This window comes from Aquila chrysaetos, chromosome 4, assembly GCF_900496995.4.
Source record: "Aquila chrysaetos chrysaetos chromosome 4, bAquChr1.4, whole genome shotgun sequence".
NCBI classification, from domain to species: domain Eukaryota; kingdom Metazoa; phylum Chordata; class Aves; order Accipitriformes; family Accipitridae; genus Aquila; species Aquila chrysaetos.
In genome coordinates this window covers 54,001,526-54,015,731 of record NC_044007.1, presented here as the reverse complement: position 1 = coordinate 54,015,731, position 14,206 = coordinate 54,001,526, and the positions used below count along the sequence as shown (strand labels likewise).

Genomic DNA, 14,206 nt, shown 5'->3' with positions numbered 1-14,206 from the left:
TGTTGACTGTCTCACCTTTTTGGTGGAACCTTTTTGGAGGGTTGGTGTCATTCCTTACTACTCCAGTAGGTGTGCTCATCCACCCTGGTCCTTGCGAGTATGCTGTTGCCACGGCTTTGCACCCCAGCCCCCAAGTTTGTTAGTTTAAAGCGTGATTCACCAAGTCAGCCAATCTGCCAGCAATGCTTTATGATATCTCCCAGCATTCGAAGTATGGTCAACACATGAAAAGAATGGTAACTAGCTCAACATGTACAAAAAGGCAGGACACTTCACATCACATGCAATTAAGCTGGGGACTCCATACCACAAAATATTGTGAATACTAAAGATGTTATGATGGTTCATAAAGTAACTGGACAAGTTCATGGAAAAGAGCAGTCCACAGACATGAACTCAAAAGTCCACAAATCACTTTTGTTGCATCTTTGCATAGCCTTTCTGTTTTCCTAGTATTTCTCAGGTATCTAACACTCGCTGCTGGTGGGAACAAAGCAAAGACCTAGACAGAATGCTTTGTGTGGTCTAATACAGCAGTTCCTGTGCACAGAGATACACATATAGCTGACCACACTCTTAGTGCACTTTGAGCACAGTTTCTCCAAACCTGAACCAAAACAGTGTCTTTGTCTTTGGCAGGGCAGGGAAAAAACTAAGTGCAGAAAGAGGGAGGGGGCAAAAGGAGACTGGTACTTAAAAATACAGTTGCTATTTATAGGCATTGTTGAGATTGTTATGAAACAGAAATCGCTGGGGGAATGGTATAATGCTTGAGTCTTGATGTTTGCATTTTTTTCTGTACAATTGTAAGCCTGCTGTACCTACAATGTACATATAAAGTGATTATAGCCACAGACAGAATTTTCAGAGAAGCTGTAAACAGAAATTTATTTTTTTCAATAAAACAATAGGAAATACTGGTTACATATTTAAAATACCGGTTAGATAAAAACTAAAGCAGCACCTTTTTAAAGAAATACTTGCTCCTGTTGGTAAGTTAAGCCCTGTAGAAGCACAGATGGGAGAGCAGACAGTAGCTCATACAAAAACTGTTCACCAGTTTCAAACACAAAGTCTATTATGAGTACAGGAGACAAAAACCTGATAACACAAATGCTGACCTGTCTGAATGACATCCGCAAGTTTATTATCAAGACTAAACTCATTTTACTCCTAAAATATTCAAACTTCTTAAAGAAGTATTTGAGGACGTACCTCTGTAAATCTGGATTCTTACACAGCCATTTTGAGTAATTTTTAAAAGAAAAATTTGTATGAAGAACATAGTTAATTCTTCTTTTACAGTTAAGACTGTATTTTTTCACCAGTTGTAACTAAAAGTTAAACTGCTCATAACCACATTATATTCATATAAACATCATTTACACAAGATTATTTTGGCAAGTACTTACGCAAAGGATTTTGCCCTTCGCTGGCATAGTACTCGTACATGCCACTTTTGACAAGTGTATCATAGTGGGGCAGGAAGTCAATTCGCTCCTTTGTCGCTGAAAGCAGCATTTGATCAACTGACTGTAGCAGATACAAAGTCACTCCATCTTGAACAAGTTCACCTGCAGTGAAGATGAAATACAAAGTATATTGAAGAGCACCGCACCAGGCAACTTCTGCTCTCAAAACCAGTACAGGTTTAGCCTCAGGTAATACCTGTATCTTCTTAGGCATTGACTGCTCTGCATCCTAGCAACAACAATTAATTTAAAATTTTTTCACACTTCCAAGCTTAATAATGCAAGTTTTCTCAGGTGATAACTATTTACATGCCATTTTTTCTTATCATTAACAGAATTTGTGATGGAAGGTAAAAAATTACGTTGTAAAACTGTCATCATACTAACAAGTAGTTGTTAAAAACTTGTTTGTGAAAGTCAATTTTGTAACAATTCTTGGCAAACTATTACAGGATTTGTACTTCCAGTTAATTATTGCATGTCAGAGTATAAACAATCATTATGTGGTCTTTACAATCAATATAAAAAATAGCTGTATTTATTTTGCCATCTAAGATACTTACTGAAGTTGTCTTCTGTAATTTCTTTCCTGTTTGTTGTGGTGATAACAAAGTTTTCATCAGTAGCTATGCCAAATGCCTACAAAAATTGGAGGTTAATCAGTTATGATAACTAAGTATACCATAAAGTATTCAGATAAATGAAAAAAAAAAAAAAATAGCAGTCCTTCTACTCACTTTGCCACAAACTACTGAGAGGTGACCAAATATTTTTCCTGTATTAACTCAGAACACAGTTTAACTCCAGAATTTCATTTGCTTTCTCAACTTAGCCAAAACTGTCTGTACTAGAGTAGCTTGGTTTTTTACCTGCTTAAAATATGTTCTGATGAGCAACAGGAATTTTAAGGAGGAGGAACTGTCTTACAGGTAATCACCTTGAGGGCTGAGGAACGGAACAGCTCTACTTCAGACTGTGCAACTACAACAGCAATAGTCATGATCTAGAGGGTGTCCCACATTTAATTGTACTCTTCTGAGACATTAAACCACCCAACTATTTCTTAATGTTGGATACAAATTAAAGTCTTTGTTCTCCAATTATACCATACATTTTAAAAAAATAATTAAGATTTCTTTTAGAAAATTCTTTACCATTAAAACACTGAAGTATATTCTTCTGAACCTAAATAATCTTTGCCACTTTGCTGCCTCCAACTTTTAAATACGTTTCTGTAGCTTTGGACTTTTTATCCTGCTTTCTACATACATTTATATGTCTCTGCATCTGCCCTAATTTTTGCACCCTGACGTCCAACACTAATCTCTTTCTCAAAATAATAAACAAAATATCTGTATTTTCTCCTGACTTTCCAGGTCTTTGAAACCCAAGTAAATGTCAACTCTGGTCTTGTTTAATTCCATCAACCCTTTCAGTCCTGCAGTCATGACTCCGACAGGTGCTTTCTACACTTTTAGCCAGATTCTTCCCTGAAGCTCTTGCATTCCCTGTAGCAGCTTGTCCTCATCATTTCCTGTACTGCTTTCTTTCCATCCCTGGTACTCAGACTCAAAAAAATATTTTTAGAACACTGCTTAAGGCTTCATTAGAAGTCTGCTTTCCATCTTTCAGTTACCTTCTCCCTGGTTGTGACTCTGTTAAAGATACGGTTAGAATCCATCAGCAAAATTAGCAAAATTGTCAAATTTCTCAGAGCACTTGGTGCAAGCGAAATAAATGGAGATGATACGAAGAGACTGATGATCAGACTTAAAGAGTCTGGAGTAATTATTACTTTTTAACTCTCTATGTTCCGATCACTTCAACTTAACCTCTCACATCACACAAATTTCAACATGGCAAACCTGTGCAGGAAAAAAAAGAAATTGCTCAGAGCAAGGAAAATGAGCAACAAAAAACATGGATACTATAAAACTAAACATTGTGCCATTTGAGGTTAATGGTTAATATAGAATAACTGGAGAGTTTTACATTTGAAAGCACAGATAAGCATCTTTTCCCTCCAGGTATAACTACAGCTTCCCTGTTTTCTGTACTTCCCACAACCTCTCCTGCTCTCAAAACCTTGTGAAGAGTGCAGCATTTACTTTAAGGCAGCAAGAAGTTAGGATGAGGTAGTGCATGCACAAGACAGCAGCCTGCTAAATGAGCAGGCGCAGCCTCCTCCTTCTGGTCCTCTTCTCCACTCCCTGGGTGAGCCTCAACTAAGCCAACCGCAACAGCCTCGCAGGCAGAGCTACACCTACATTTCCTGGGTGAGCCCTGCATTACTGTATCTACTGGCAGCAGGTCCTTTCCACTTTGCTCCAAATGGATGTAATTTCAAGACAAGCTACTAGGCAGGTTCATGGACCAAGTCTGGCAGTCCTAACTGCAGATAAGCCATTTTTCTTGTCTGCGCCAGAATTTAAGAGGCTGCATCCTCTGTAAACTTTGGCCAACTTCGAAAATTTCTCAGTTTGAAAGCTTCACTTGTATATAAGACCTATTTGTTTTACTTCCTCCTTCCCTCTGTTGCACACTCTTAGTTATCCCAGTCCCTGCCACTTCCCATTATGCCAGGTACCAGTGAGGTGGCTGCACAGTTGTCCCATTATGTGGATCTGGTCTCCAGGAAGATGAGCTGGTCATCCCTGAATAAAAGTGAACCTACTAGGTAATTTACTTGAACAGTTGATGAGGTTTCATTTGATTCTGATAAACAACGTTTGGTGAAATGTTTCATTTCTCACCACAATTCTCACATGTAAGAGACATCATGGTATCTTTTGTTGACTTGACATAAAGTTCGGGTTTCACTGCTGAGCCCCTTTCAGCCTAGTATTGTGCCCTTTTTCAAATAAGCACTGAAGATGCACCCAATTCTTGACTTCAGAAGGTTGACGTGACAACCTAGCAGTACTTTCAGATTATAAATCTGTTGCTTCTTCTGAAAAATTGTCCAGATACACAACCATGATCTAGCTTTTGATGTCATCAAAATCTTGAAGAGTACAATAGAATCACTATACTCAGAAATGTCTCTGTACCTTCACAATGAAAGCATGTTTGGAGGTTATTGTGTTAAAACAGCTAAGCAGAAAGCTTTTATTTTCTTGGATACAAAAGAAAAGATTTTGGGGAAAAAACAGAGACAAGCTACAAATTAATCCACAATCTAGGAGAAAAAAAATTAATAATTTAATGTTCTCTAAAAAGAGAGGTAGATATGTGAAAAGACAAGGATTCCTAAACTATTGGTTACATATGATCACTACATGCAAATGTGAAAGTCAAAATGTTAGAAAGATGAACAGTTATATGCATACAAAAGAGAAAAAAGCCACCTAAAACCTAAAAAGTAGAGAAGATTATATCAATAAACCAAATTTTGAATATTCCAGGAAAAGAACCATAGCTGTTCACTAAGAGCCACTTAAGTTGTTTGCTAAGCCACACTTCAATGTGTACTGAGTGTAGTGCAGGGTGCCAGAGAGCTGTAGGGGTGACCCGTGTGGGAGGAGGCGATGAATTGCCCTGACCCAGTCATAGCCAGTGCCAGATGGCTCTCAAACTGATGGAAGACAAATGAGACGCATCAGAGGAGACATCAGTGCTAGGGACAACACCAGAGACACACTGAAAGGAGATACACCATGCCAGAGCAGGGATGGCCCCAAAGGTGTTCGGACCCATGGTGGCAGATCCATGTCAGGGCAGGGAGTTTCCCCTCTCTGTTCTCCTACTCCCACGAGGCTGTGGCCTGCGGACAACCCCCAGAGCAGAAGAAAACCAGTAAAGAGCACGGAGGAGGAGCAGCAGCAGAGGGAAACCCTGCACATGGCCCTCACATCTCACACCACCTGTTGCCTTACCAAAGGAATTGGGATTGACTGAGTGTGGCACACGGGGAGAACAAGGGAAGCTTGGACTAGGAATGGGAGAAGAGAGGTGGATGACAGAAGATGACCTTGGAGAAGGAGGAGGAAAGGCATTTCCCTAAGTGTTTGTTTAATTGCCCCCCCCATCAATAATCAAAAGTTGTGTTAATTGGCAGTAAGTTAAATTAAGAAAAATTTCCTGAGTCAAGCTTGTTTTGCCTGCAGTGGGATGTCAGTCATTATACCTACGAGATGATACACAAACCAAAAAGCTGTCTTGTTCAAACAAAAGAAATACATTCTTTATAAACTCAAGGCTCACTCTGGAGCACTGCCTATGTTTCATGACAAATAAATAAAGCTAATAACTCTCAATTTGTTGGTGGATGTTTATGATGCAAGATTAATATAATGCTAAAAGGTAATAGTCTGAAACAGCCAAATGAATGCCAGATGCCCAAGAAGTTTTCAGCAGAGCAATTTACAGGAACAATATGTGAAAGTGTGAATGAATTGTGATCTCGTTAACCATTACATCTGAATCAAGAAGGAAGGTTCAATTTATATACTTGCTTCAGTCACAGGTTTTCTTTATAAACTAAAAAACCCACAAATCACAGGCAACTCCTCAGCAGCTAAGACTCCTTCAAACAGGCCTCAGTTTCTTTTCTCTTTCACATATCAGCACATAAGCACCAAAGCAAATTTTGCTGCTATTTGATCTGAACACACACTGCAAGGATTACCTGGCTACTAAGCCAACTAGAACAATTAACACGAAATAAACATAGATTTTGCCTCTAGATTGACCATCTGCCTTGGAAAAGGTGTTCAACAACCAAATGTTCAACATTGTGTGTAAAGCACCACAGCTTGCAATAACAAGGATAGGCTTGAAGTGGTAAGTGAAGGAGAGATAACACACTCTAAGCACAGCATCATTGGTCTGCTTCCAGTGGGCCTCCAGTCTATTACCATAAAAGAACCATTACCATTTCTGGTGCTGACTTTTCAAACTGAAGGAATATAACAGTCTCACACATGACAGACTTAGGTAAAACAGTGAAACCGAAACTACAATATCTTTAGGGAAGACATTTAACCCCTTGCAATCCAAACTTTTCAACACAAACAGTTGTTTCCTACAATAAGCAACTTCCATACCTTTAAAATGCTCTGTCTCCTCCTATGGTAACTGTTCCAGCAGGCAGACACATGAGAATGATGTGAAGAACTGGCCTCAGAACTTGGTGATGTAGCCAAGGGATAACAGAGACATAACAGCCACCTTCCACAAAGTGACACCTAGCCCAGAAATAATTTTCTGGCTAATAGAATTGCATTGCCAATGCAAACCTCTTAAAGGGGACCTGAACTGTATCAGTTAAATGTAAAGAAATCCAGCAATGACATTTTCAATGCTGTCCTTTACAGCTACTCATTTTCACAAGACTTATCTACATACCTCAGCTACCTAATGTGATAAAAAGCAATACAGCTTTACTTTAAGTATTTCACATTGATCCAGTGGCTCCTTTGCAGGAACTTGTTCAGGAATCTAAAAAAAAGAACCCAAATGCCACATTCAACCTCTGAGAGGCCTGTAGCCTTCTGTAACTTTGCATGTGATTAACTGAGTGTCTCATGCTATTTGCCAATTTATCACCTGAAAGATGTACATTTATCAGTTAGCTATGCTGCTTTATGTCACATTAAAAAGAATTATCAGTCCAAATTGAGAGAAATCTCTTAGATCAACAAATGGATGAAACTGTGAAACACATTTGAGGAAACAGATTTTATTCTCAAATCACAGATTTTCAAACCAAGAACTGTCTTTCAGTAGTGCTTAAGGATACTGAGATATTTGTATCACATCTCTCAATTATTCATACATTCATACAACTAGGTAATATTAAGATCATTCATACAAATTAGCAAATACGAAAACCAAGATATAAACAGATTAAGTAGAGACAAAGATCTTGCTGGAAGTGATTGACAATAACCGTATGTAACTCATAAGAGTGCTAATGAGATAAACTTTTCCAGTCCACTGTTTAGGTCAGCTAGTCTCAACATAATGACAACCTGCTGAGGATCTGGTAGTGAGGATCTCGTACTGAGCGCTCATGGTAGGACAGCAAGTATGATAACAATCATCTTTAACCATAATCTGAATGAGCTTGCCTAATGTCAGAACACAAATGTGTATTGTCTTTGGACACCAACAGGAAGAGGATCCAAAAGCCTCTGGAAAAGCAGTTGCATTCAAAAAAGATAGAAGTTATTTCTAAGCATTTCTTGGAGCTCAAAGCAAAGAGTTGTATATTACAGAAATACAGGAACACCCAATAGCCCGTATCTCCTGGGCAGATGGTTGCTAGAGACAACCTACAGACAAAACCCAGCAATGAACAGTAGTGTTCTGAAACATTTTCCAACCATCCTTTAGTTGGAGGTGACTCCGTCAATAAAGAACAAATTACAGAAGATAACATTTGCAGAACTTGAAGTGCTTTGTCCTCTGTCCTACGTAAAAGTTTCACTACTTTCAGAAGTTCTATTGATACAGTTCTGAATATTTACAAAAAGGTACCAATGAAAGGTGTTAAGAAGTGAACAGGTGGATCAACAGAAACACTGAGAACATTGCTACCTATCACAAGAACCAGTAATAGAAGAAGTTTTTATGCGGTATCTTCAAGTAAAGCTTTACACTAATTTTGGTAGAAAAACAGAGAGAAAAACAAGAGAGGGAAATTGCATGACAGAAGCTGTCTACTGAAGCCACATACATAAATCTATGAAATCTTGTCCAGAACAATGAGTTAACTCAGACATCTTTTCAAGATTTGCAAGATATAACAAGTAGAAAGAAGTTGGGGACCCTAGAATTTATGCAAAGAGCATGCTGTCATTACTAGACTTATTCAGTCTAGACAAATACAGTAACTTTCACAAGCCATTGTGTCTAAAAACAGAATCACAAATATTATTGAATACAGCTATCACCCAAAATTTTGACTTCAACTCCATACAGCTTCCACCATGAAAATACTTTGTATGACATCACTTGTTAAAGTAACAAGAATTCAGAAGCCAGTCTTCAAAAGCAAAAAATACTTGGTCACATTAAGAAGCTGCACCTGGATAATTAATGCTAAAGGAATGCATATGCTCTGCATCTGACTGTATTGCCAGCACTCAAATTTGTGCAGGAACTTAAAAACCACACAGCTTTCTAAATCAGTCAACACATAATAAGGTAGTACTTAAGTGCACAAAGGTATGCAAACTGCATCCTTCTTCCCACTGAAATGTCAGTAACAAACTCACTATACACAAGCGTTTCAGCAAAGCCTGAAATACAATATGACAGTTTTGGAAAAAACTCACAATACTGTTGCATCTTATACATACCTTACAGTACCTCCAACAGTTTCCTTAAAATGCAAGGAAAAACTTGTTTTGTGTATGCACGGCATGTTTAAAACGTATCTATTTTCAGTTTCTGATTATACAAAATCTTGAAAAGTGAGTAAATGAATATAGATTTTATAATACAAAAATATAATTATGGTAAGATGGACTGATTTCATCATTAAGAATGGAAGTACCTTTATTGAGCAAATTTATCAGAACAGTATCATAGTAAGTAATCCAGATACCTCTTAAATAGATTTAAGAGTTACCCTCTGGTGATACAAACAGCAGAAGTTGCTAATATTTTTTCATTGATCATAAATAATTTCATTAAATTATTTAATAGGCATTGGCAAGCAAATATTCACAAAAAAAAAAAAAATTACACTTATTTCTGGAGTTTCCACCACAGCTATGCTTCTTTTCCATACTCACTCTTAAAGAACATCCTTTTTTGCCTCTTAGTTTATTGATACACTGGGATTTATCTCGGTGGACTGGCAAAATAGTATGTTTAAATAGTTGGTAGATTGTTAGGATACAATGGGAAGCTCAACAAAGGATGTGACAAAAGATTAAAAGCAAAATACTTTGTTCTATTGCAATGTCTGAATTGTGAGTATTTACTTAAATTACAGATATTTAATTTCTATACAGATTACAGATCTATACTTCCTATATATTTCTTCAAACAAGGTCACAACAATGATGAAAAGTTTCAAAAGAATTAAAGAAGCACTTACAAATGTGTTCAATTTCTATTTAAGAAGAAACACTAATTTTAGTACTGCTAGCTCTCTTCAGACTGATACTTCACCTCAAAGCCTCTCACAAACCCTTCACTCATAGCAAAACTTCTGTGCAGTTTTCAGCACAGATACCTTTCTGCTTTAAAAGGAGCGTGACCTCTCTAAGTGCCTGGAAGGATTCCTGCCAGCTTAGCAACAAACTGAAGCGCTCCAGCTTCACTGTGTACCTGGACCACATGAGCGAGGGATCTAGGATTAACTGCCAACGAAGTTTAGCTCCATTCTGCTCATTGCAGGTAAATATTTTCCAATTATACTCTAAACATCTGGACAAGCAGTGGGGCATATACCTAACAAAAGACAACAGGAAGGTGTACAAGCAATAGTACTTCCAAGAAGAGGTAAAACTCCATATTTAATTCCCTTATTCACCTTAAAACTTCATGGTTCTGGGGACTGAAATTACATGACTGCTCCACATATGCTCGACAGCGCTCAAATGGAATAGTCAAGCTAACAGATCTTTTTTAATTAAGAGGTTTCTGCTTTAGGATTGATCACTGCACGGAATAAGAATGAAGACTATATACATTCCAGCTTCTCTTATAAAGACTTTTTTTTTTTTAAATCTTCCCCCCCCCACACACATTCAGAAGGAAAGGTTAATTTATCAGTACATAAAGCCACATCCAACCATGCTGCCATGCATTAACTTGTCAGGGGACAGTAAAAAAATACTCATAAGGTGACAACAAATATTTGCTTAAAAAAAAGTTTCAAAAATTAATAAAGAATATTTTAATAATAACAAAGGAATATTTTATATGACAACAGAGAGGACATGAATCAGCTCCTAAATCGACCTCTCAGTGGCTGAATCTCTTGTCTCAAAACTCAGTTATTTTGCTACACAAACAGCAAAATACTCACCTTCTCTCTGCATTATGAAAAAACCATAAATCTCAGAAGTAGCAGCCTAAGACCATGCCTTCAGGCATTCAAGTATTTTCAACTCAGAATCATCTCATATGGCAATCGGGTTTAATTTCACTATTTTTTTCCAAGATTTACATTCTCCTTTGACTCCTACATATCCAGTTATATCCAGAAGAATTCTCTTATGCCACAGGAAGATGCTCATAGCAAAAATAGTTCCAACAGCTTAGTATTTCTGGTTCCCCTGTCAGACATTACAACCCTCTCAGGCCAGTTGGCAGACTGGAAAATGTATGTGCACCTTCACTGCTACAGGAGAATCATTCAGTCGCACGACAAACTGCCAATGAAAAGTTGATTTAAAGATGAGCCTATACTGAGGTTGAGCCACCAGACAGGATACCCGTGGAAACAACACTACTAGATATGCGGCATTTGCCTGATCACGCACTCAGATGGTGTCTAGTAGCTTTAATTGGAGAGCAAATACAACATTCCATTTCATCTTAGTCTGAACAATTCAAAACTTGCTTATCAAAAGAATCTTTCTTCCTGAACTTTCATCACTTCCCTGACACGTATTTCAGCACCATGAAGTGGGGAAAGTCTGTCCCAATCAGATGAACCCATTCATCACCTTTTTCCTGAAAGCAGTTAGTTGCAGTTTTCAAGATGCCAGAAATTTGGCACTCTGGAGTACAACTCCCAGAGAAACACAAACAAGGCGCAAAACTCCCAGAGGCACCAAGATGCCAGAATGCTCTTCCAAGAAGCCTAATGAGAACCTGTACACTGTTGGTGTGGGAGACATAAAGACATCAAACTCCTAGACCTCAGCCTGTCCAGTTTTCACTGTACCAGCACTTACTGGTCATGTCAAACCACCTGTCTCAGCATGCTTTCAGAGTGAGATGTCCCATATGTAAGATAACGAAAGCTCCAAGGTGCGAAGATTCGCCACACTGAAATTAGCTGTGACAGAAGCATCTCTGACTGAACTCACAGATATTATTGGAGAAGGCCTTTCTCTAGGAGAATGAATATTTGAGGAACTTGTTGCACAAGTTTAAGAGCACTGACTATTATCCTTAACACCCCAAAACAGCCACCAGGACTGGTAATAAGGATTATGGTGTTGACATGGTGAGAAACTATACTTGAAAATTTTACTTTCACAGGGACCAGATCCAAACACACCAAGTTCTGCTTTGCTGCGCCAGACTTTTCAAACGCTATGTTGCACGTCTGAGCGGACTGCCTAATGGCATTAAAGTACTAACTCCACAACATCAATATGTTTTTTGAGATAAGAAAACCCTGAAGCTGTTTGTACCCAAGATTTGTCACATCTGGTGATGAGGACTTATTTCTCTGTAAGACTGCAAATATGCCAAAAGCTCTGTGAACTACTGAATGCTGTGAGGATGCACGGAAACAGAAGTCACTGGAGTGTGCAGCATATGTAACAAAGCCATGAAAAAAAAGACGCCCTTGACTGTAACAAGTTGCAAATTAGTGTTAACCTCAGCCCATCAATTAATTGCAAAAGCTAAGGAAAAAGATGGGTTAATCATCAACATATTTACCCTGAATACTGAAAATATGAAGTATTCTTGCAATTCATCCGCTAGTTGAGACGGGGTGCATTAGTACAACTCTTGGGAGGAAATCATGTAATGCTTCTAATTACTCACAGGAGATACGAACCTTATAATGATGCTCCATTAAGGAGGATGTTGGTTCTTAGAAGGCCATGAACCCATCCCATTGTCTAACTTCTCAGAATGTTACATTGCATAAAGTGTAATGATTTCTTTATTCCATTCAGTTACTTTGTTTCTTCTGAACAGAAAACGAAAGTTTTCTGAACTTTAGGGGCTCTGACCAGATCAAGGGATATGCTAACGCTCCATAGCCAAGTTACTGCTGAGTAGCAGCACCTGAAGCAGTAGTACAGATTCAGTACCTCTAACAGAATAAGAATATGCCATTTTGAACACTGAAGTAGAAATGTGCAAGGAGGAGGTAGTCATTTGTGACAGCTATTCCTGCTGACATTGATAACTCAAAGCTTCCATCGCAGTAGGAAACCATTACATTAAACACCGTCCAGACATAGCACAAACCAAGCAATTTCCTCAAAGAGCTTATATCCTAGAGAACAAAGTGCAAACTACACTGGATAAGGAAACTAAAATAGAATGTTTTATCAGAATAAGTTAGTGCACAATTTACAGCTGATTTTCCTGTGTGCGTCACAATAAAAAACAGACGCAGGCAGCTAACAGGTTTATGGCATTTATTACTCCCTCAGAAAATGAAACCATGACAGAAAATGGGCGATGCCTACTGGTATCACCAGCAAAGTAAACAGCCCATACATAGAAAGAAGTCTCCACCTCCAAAAGATCTGAAGACAGAGTAAAGTCTTGTTTTGCATAAAGAAAGGAAAGACAGCTGAAAGGATACACGAGACAGCAAAGAACCCGCCAGGTAAGTATTTAAATGGCAGCAGCCACCGCTGCGGACGTCGGAGAGACAGGTACAGGGCTCAAGCCGGGAAACCTCCAGCCCTTATCGCCAACACCTTGGACAGCAGAAATACCACCGCCCCGGTCCTCCGGTGCCCCGCACAGTGCCCGAGGACGCCCCTCCTCGCCGCCGCCAGTTCCCCGCGCGGGGGAGCTCCCGGGCCGCCCGCTCCCTTCCCGCCCGCCGCCAGGGGCTGCTCCCGCCCCGCCGGCCGCCCTGCTCCTGCCCCGGACGGCCCTTTTCAGGGCGAGGGGCCCGCTGCCGGGGGGAACGGGACGCCGAGGGAGCGGGCGCGGTCTCTCCCCGACGCCCGCCAACCTGTCCCGGCAAGAAAGTTTGGGGGAGGGAGGCAGGCGCGGCGGCCCGCGCCCCGCCGGGCAGGCGGAGGAGGCAGCTCCCCCCCCCCCCCCCCCGCCGCCCAACCGCCACCGGCGGGCGCGCGCCGCCGGGGCCGCCCCTCCGAGCTCGCACGTGGGGCTGCGGCACGTGCCGGCTCCCACCCCGCGCCGCGGGGAACGGCCGCGCGGAACGGTGGCGGCGGTTGGGACGCGCGACGCTCCTCGGCCGCGCCTGCCCCCGCTGCCGGAGCGGGCGTTAACGGCGCGGTCGGCCCCGCGGCCGTGGTCGCCCTCCCTTCCCCCACCACCCTCCGCCCGGGGTACCTGGCAGACGGCGCTGCGGAAGCCGCGGTAGTTGTCCTTGCCGTAGCTGAGCACTTTCTCGTCCAGATCCGCCTGCTCCCGGCGCCGGTCGAAGAGAAAGACGGTGCGGTCCCCGCTGCCGCGAGGCGTCAGCAGCACCGGCCTGCGAGCTCCGCGGCTGCCTCCCACCGCCGCTGCCATGTTGCGAAGCCGAAGAGACGGAAATCGTCCCGCAGCGATGGCGGCAACGGCGGTATCTATTGCCTGGCCCGCGAGCTCCCCCGCCTGGCGCTGCCCGGCCAGCGCGCGGAAGCCCCGGCCGGGGAAGGAGGAGGAGCCAGGCGGAAGGCTGGGGCGGAGACCCGGAAGGGGAGGGGGGCCGTGGTGGCGCAGCGGTGGTCGGCGGAAGGGGAGCGGCCTAGAAGCGAAAGCGAGCCTCGGCGCCGCGACCTCGGAACGATTTGGCGCTCGGCGCCGCTGCGGCCGCCGCCGGGCGGGGCGGGACGGGACCGGAGCGGGGACGGGAGCGGGAGGCGCGCAGGCGGCCTCGGCGGTGGAAGCGCGTGCCG

General features: G+C 41.6%; 1 protein-coding gene across 4 annotated transcripts in view; it reads right to left on the bottom strand.

Moving 5' to 3' along the window:
• The window catches only part of SMCHD1 (structural maintenance of chromosomes flexible hinge domain containing 1), a 90,454-nt gene extending 76,577 nt beyond the window's left edge, over positions 1 to 13,877 (bottom strand). For 2 of the 4 annotated variants that reach the window (XR_005932147.1, XM_030011216.1), the window contains exons 1-4: positions 13,659 to 13,875; positions 6,518 to 6,658; positions 2,036 to 2,111; positions 1,413 to 1,574 (exon numbers count right to left, since the gene is read on the bottom strand). Coding sequence is in view for 3 of the 4 variants with exons in the window: in XM_030011216.1 (XP_029867076.1) it covers positions 1,413 to 1,574; positions 2,036 to 2,111; positions 6,518 to 6,658; positions 13,659 to 13,838 (559 nt within the window). In the remaining variant the exon portion in view is untranslated. Of the gene's footprint in view, positions 1 to 1,412; positions 1,575 to 2,035; positions 2,112 to 2,209; positions 4,603 to 6,517; positions 6,659 to 13,658 lie in introns of those variants that run through there. The other 2 variants (XM_030011217.2, XM_030011218.2) reach the window with 2 other exon arrangements.
• Positions 13,878 to 14,206: the final 329 nt, after the last annotated feature.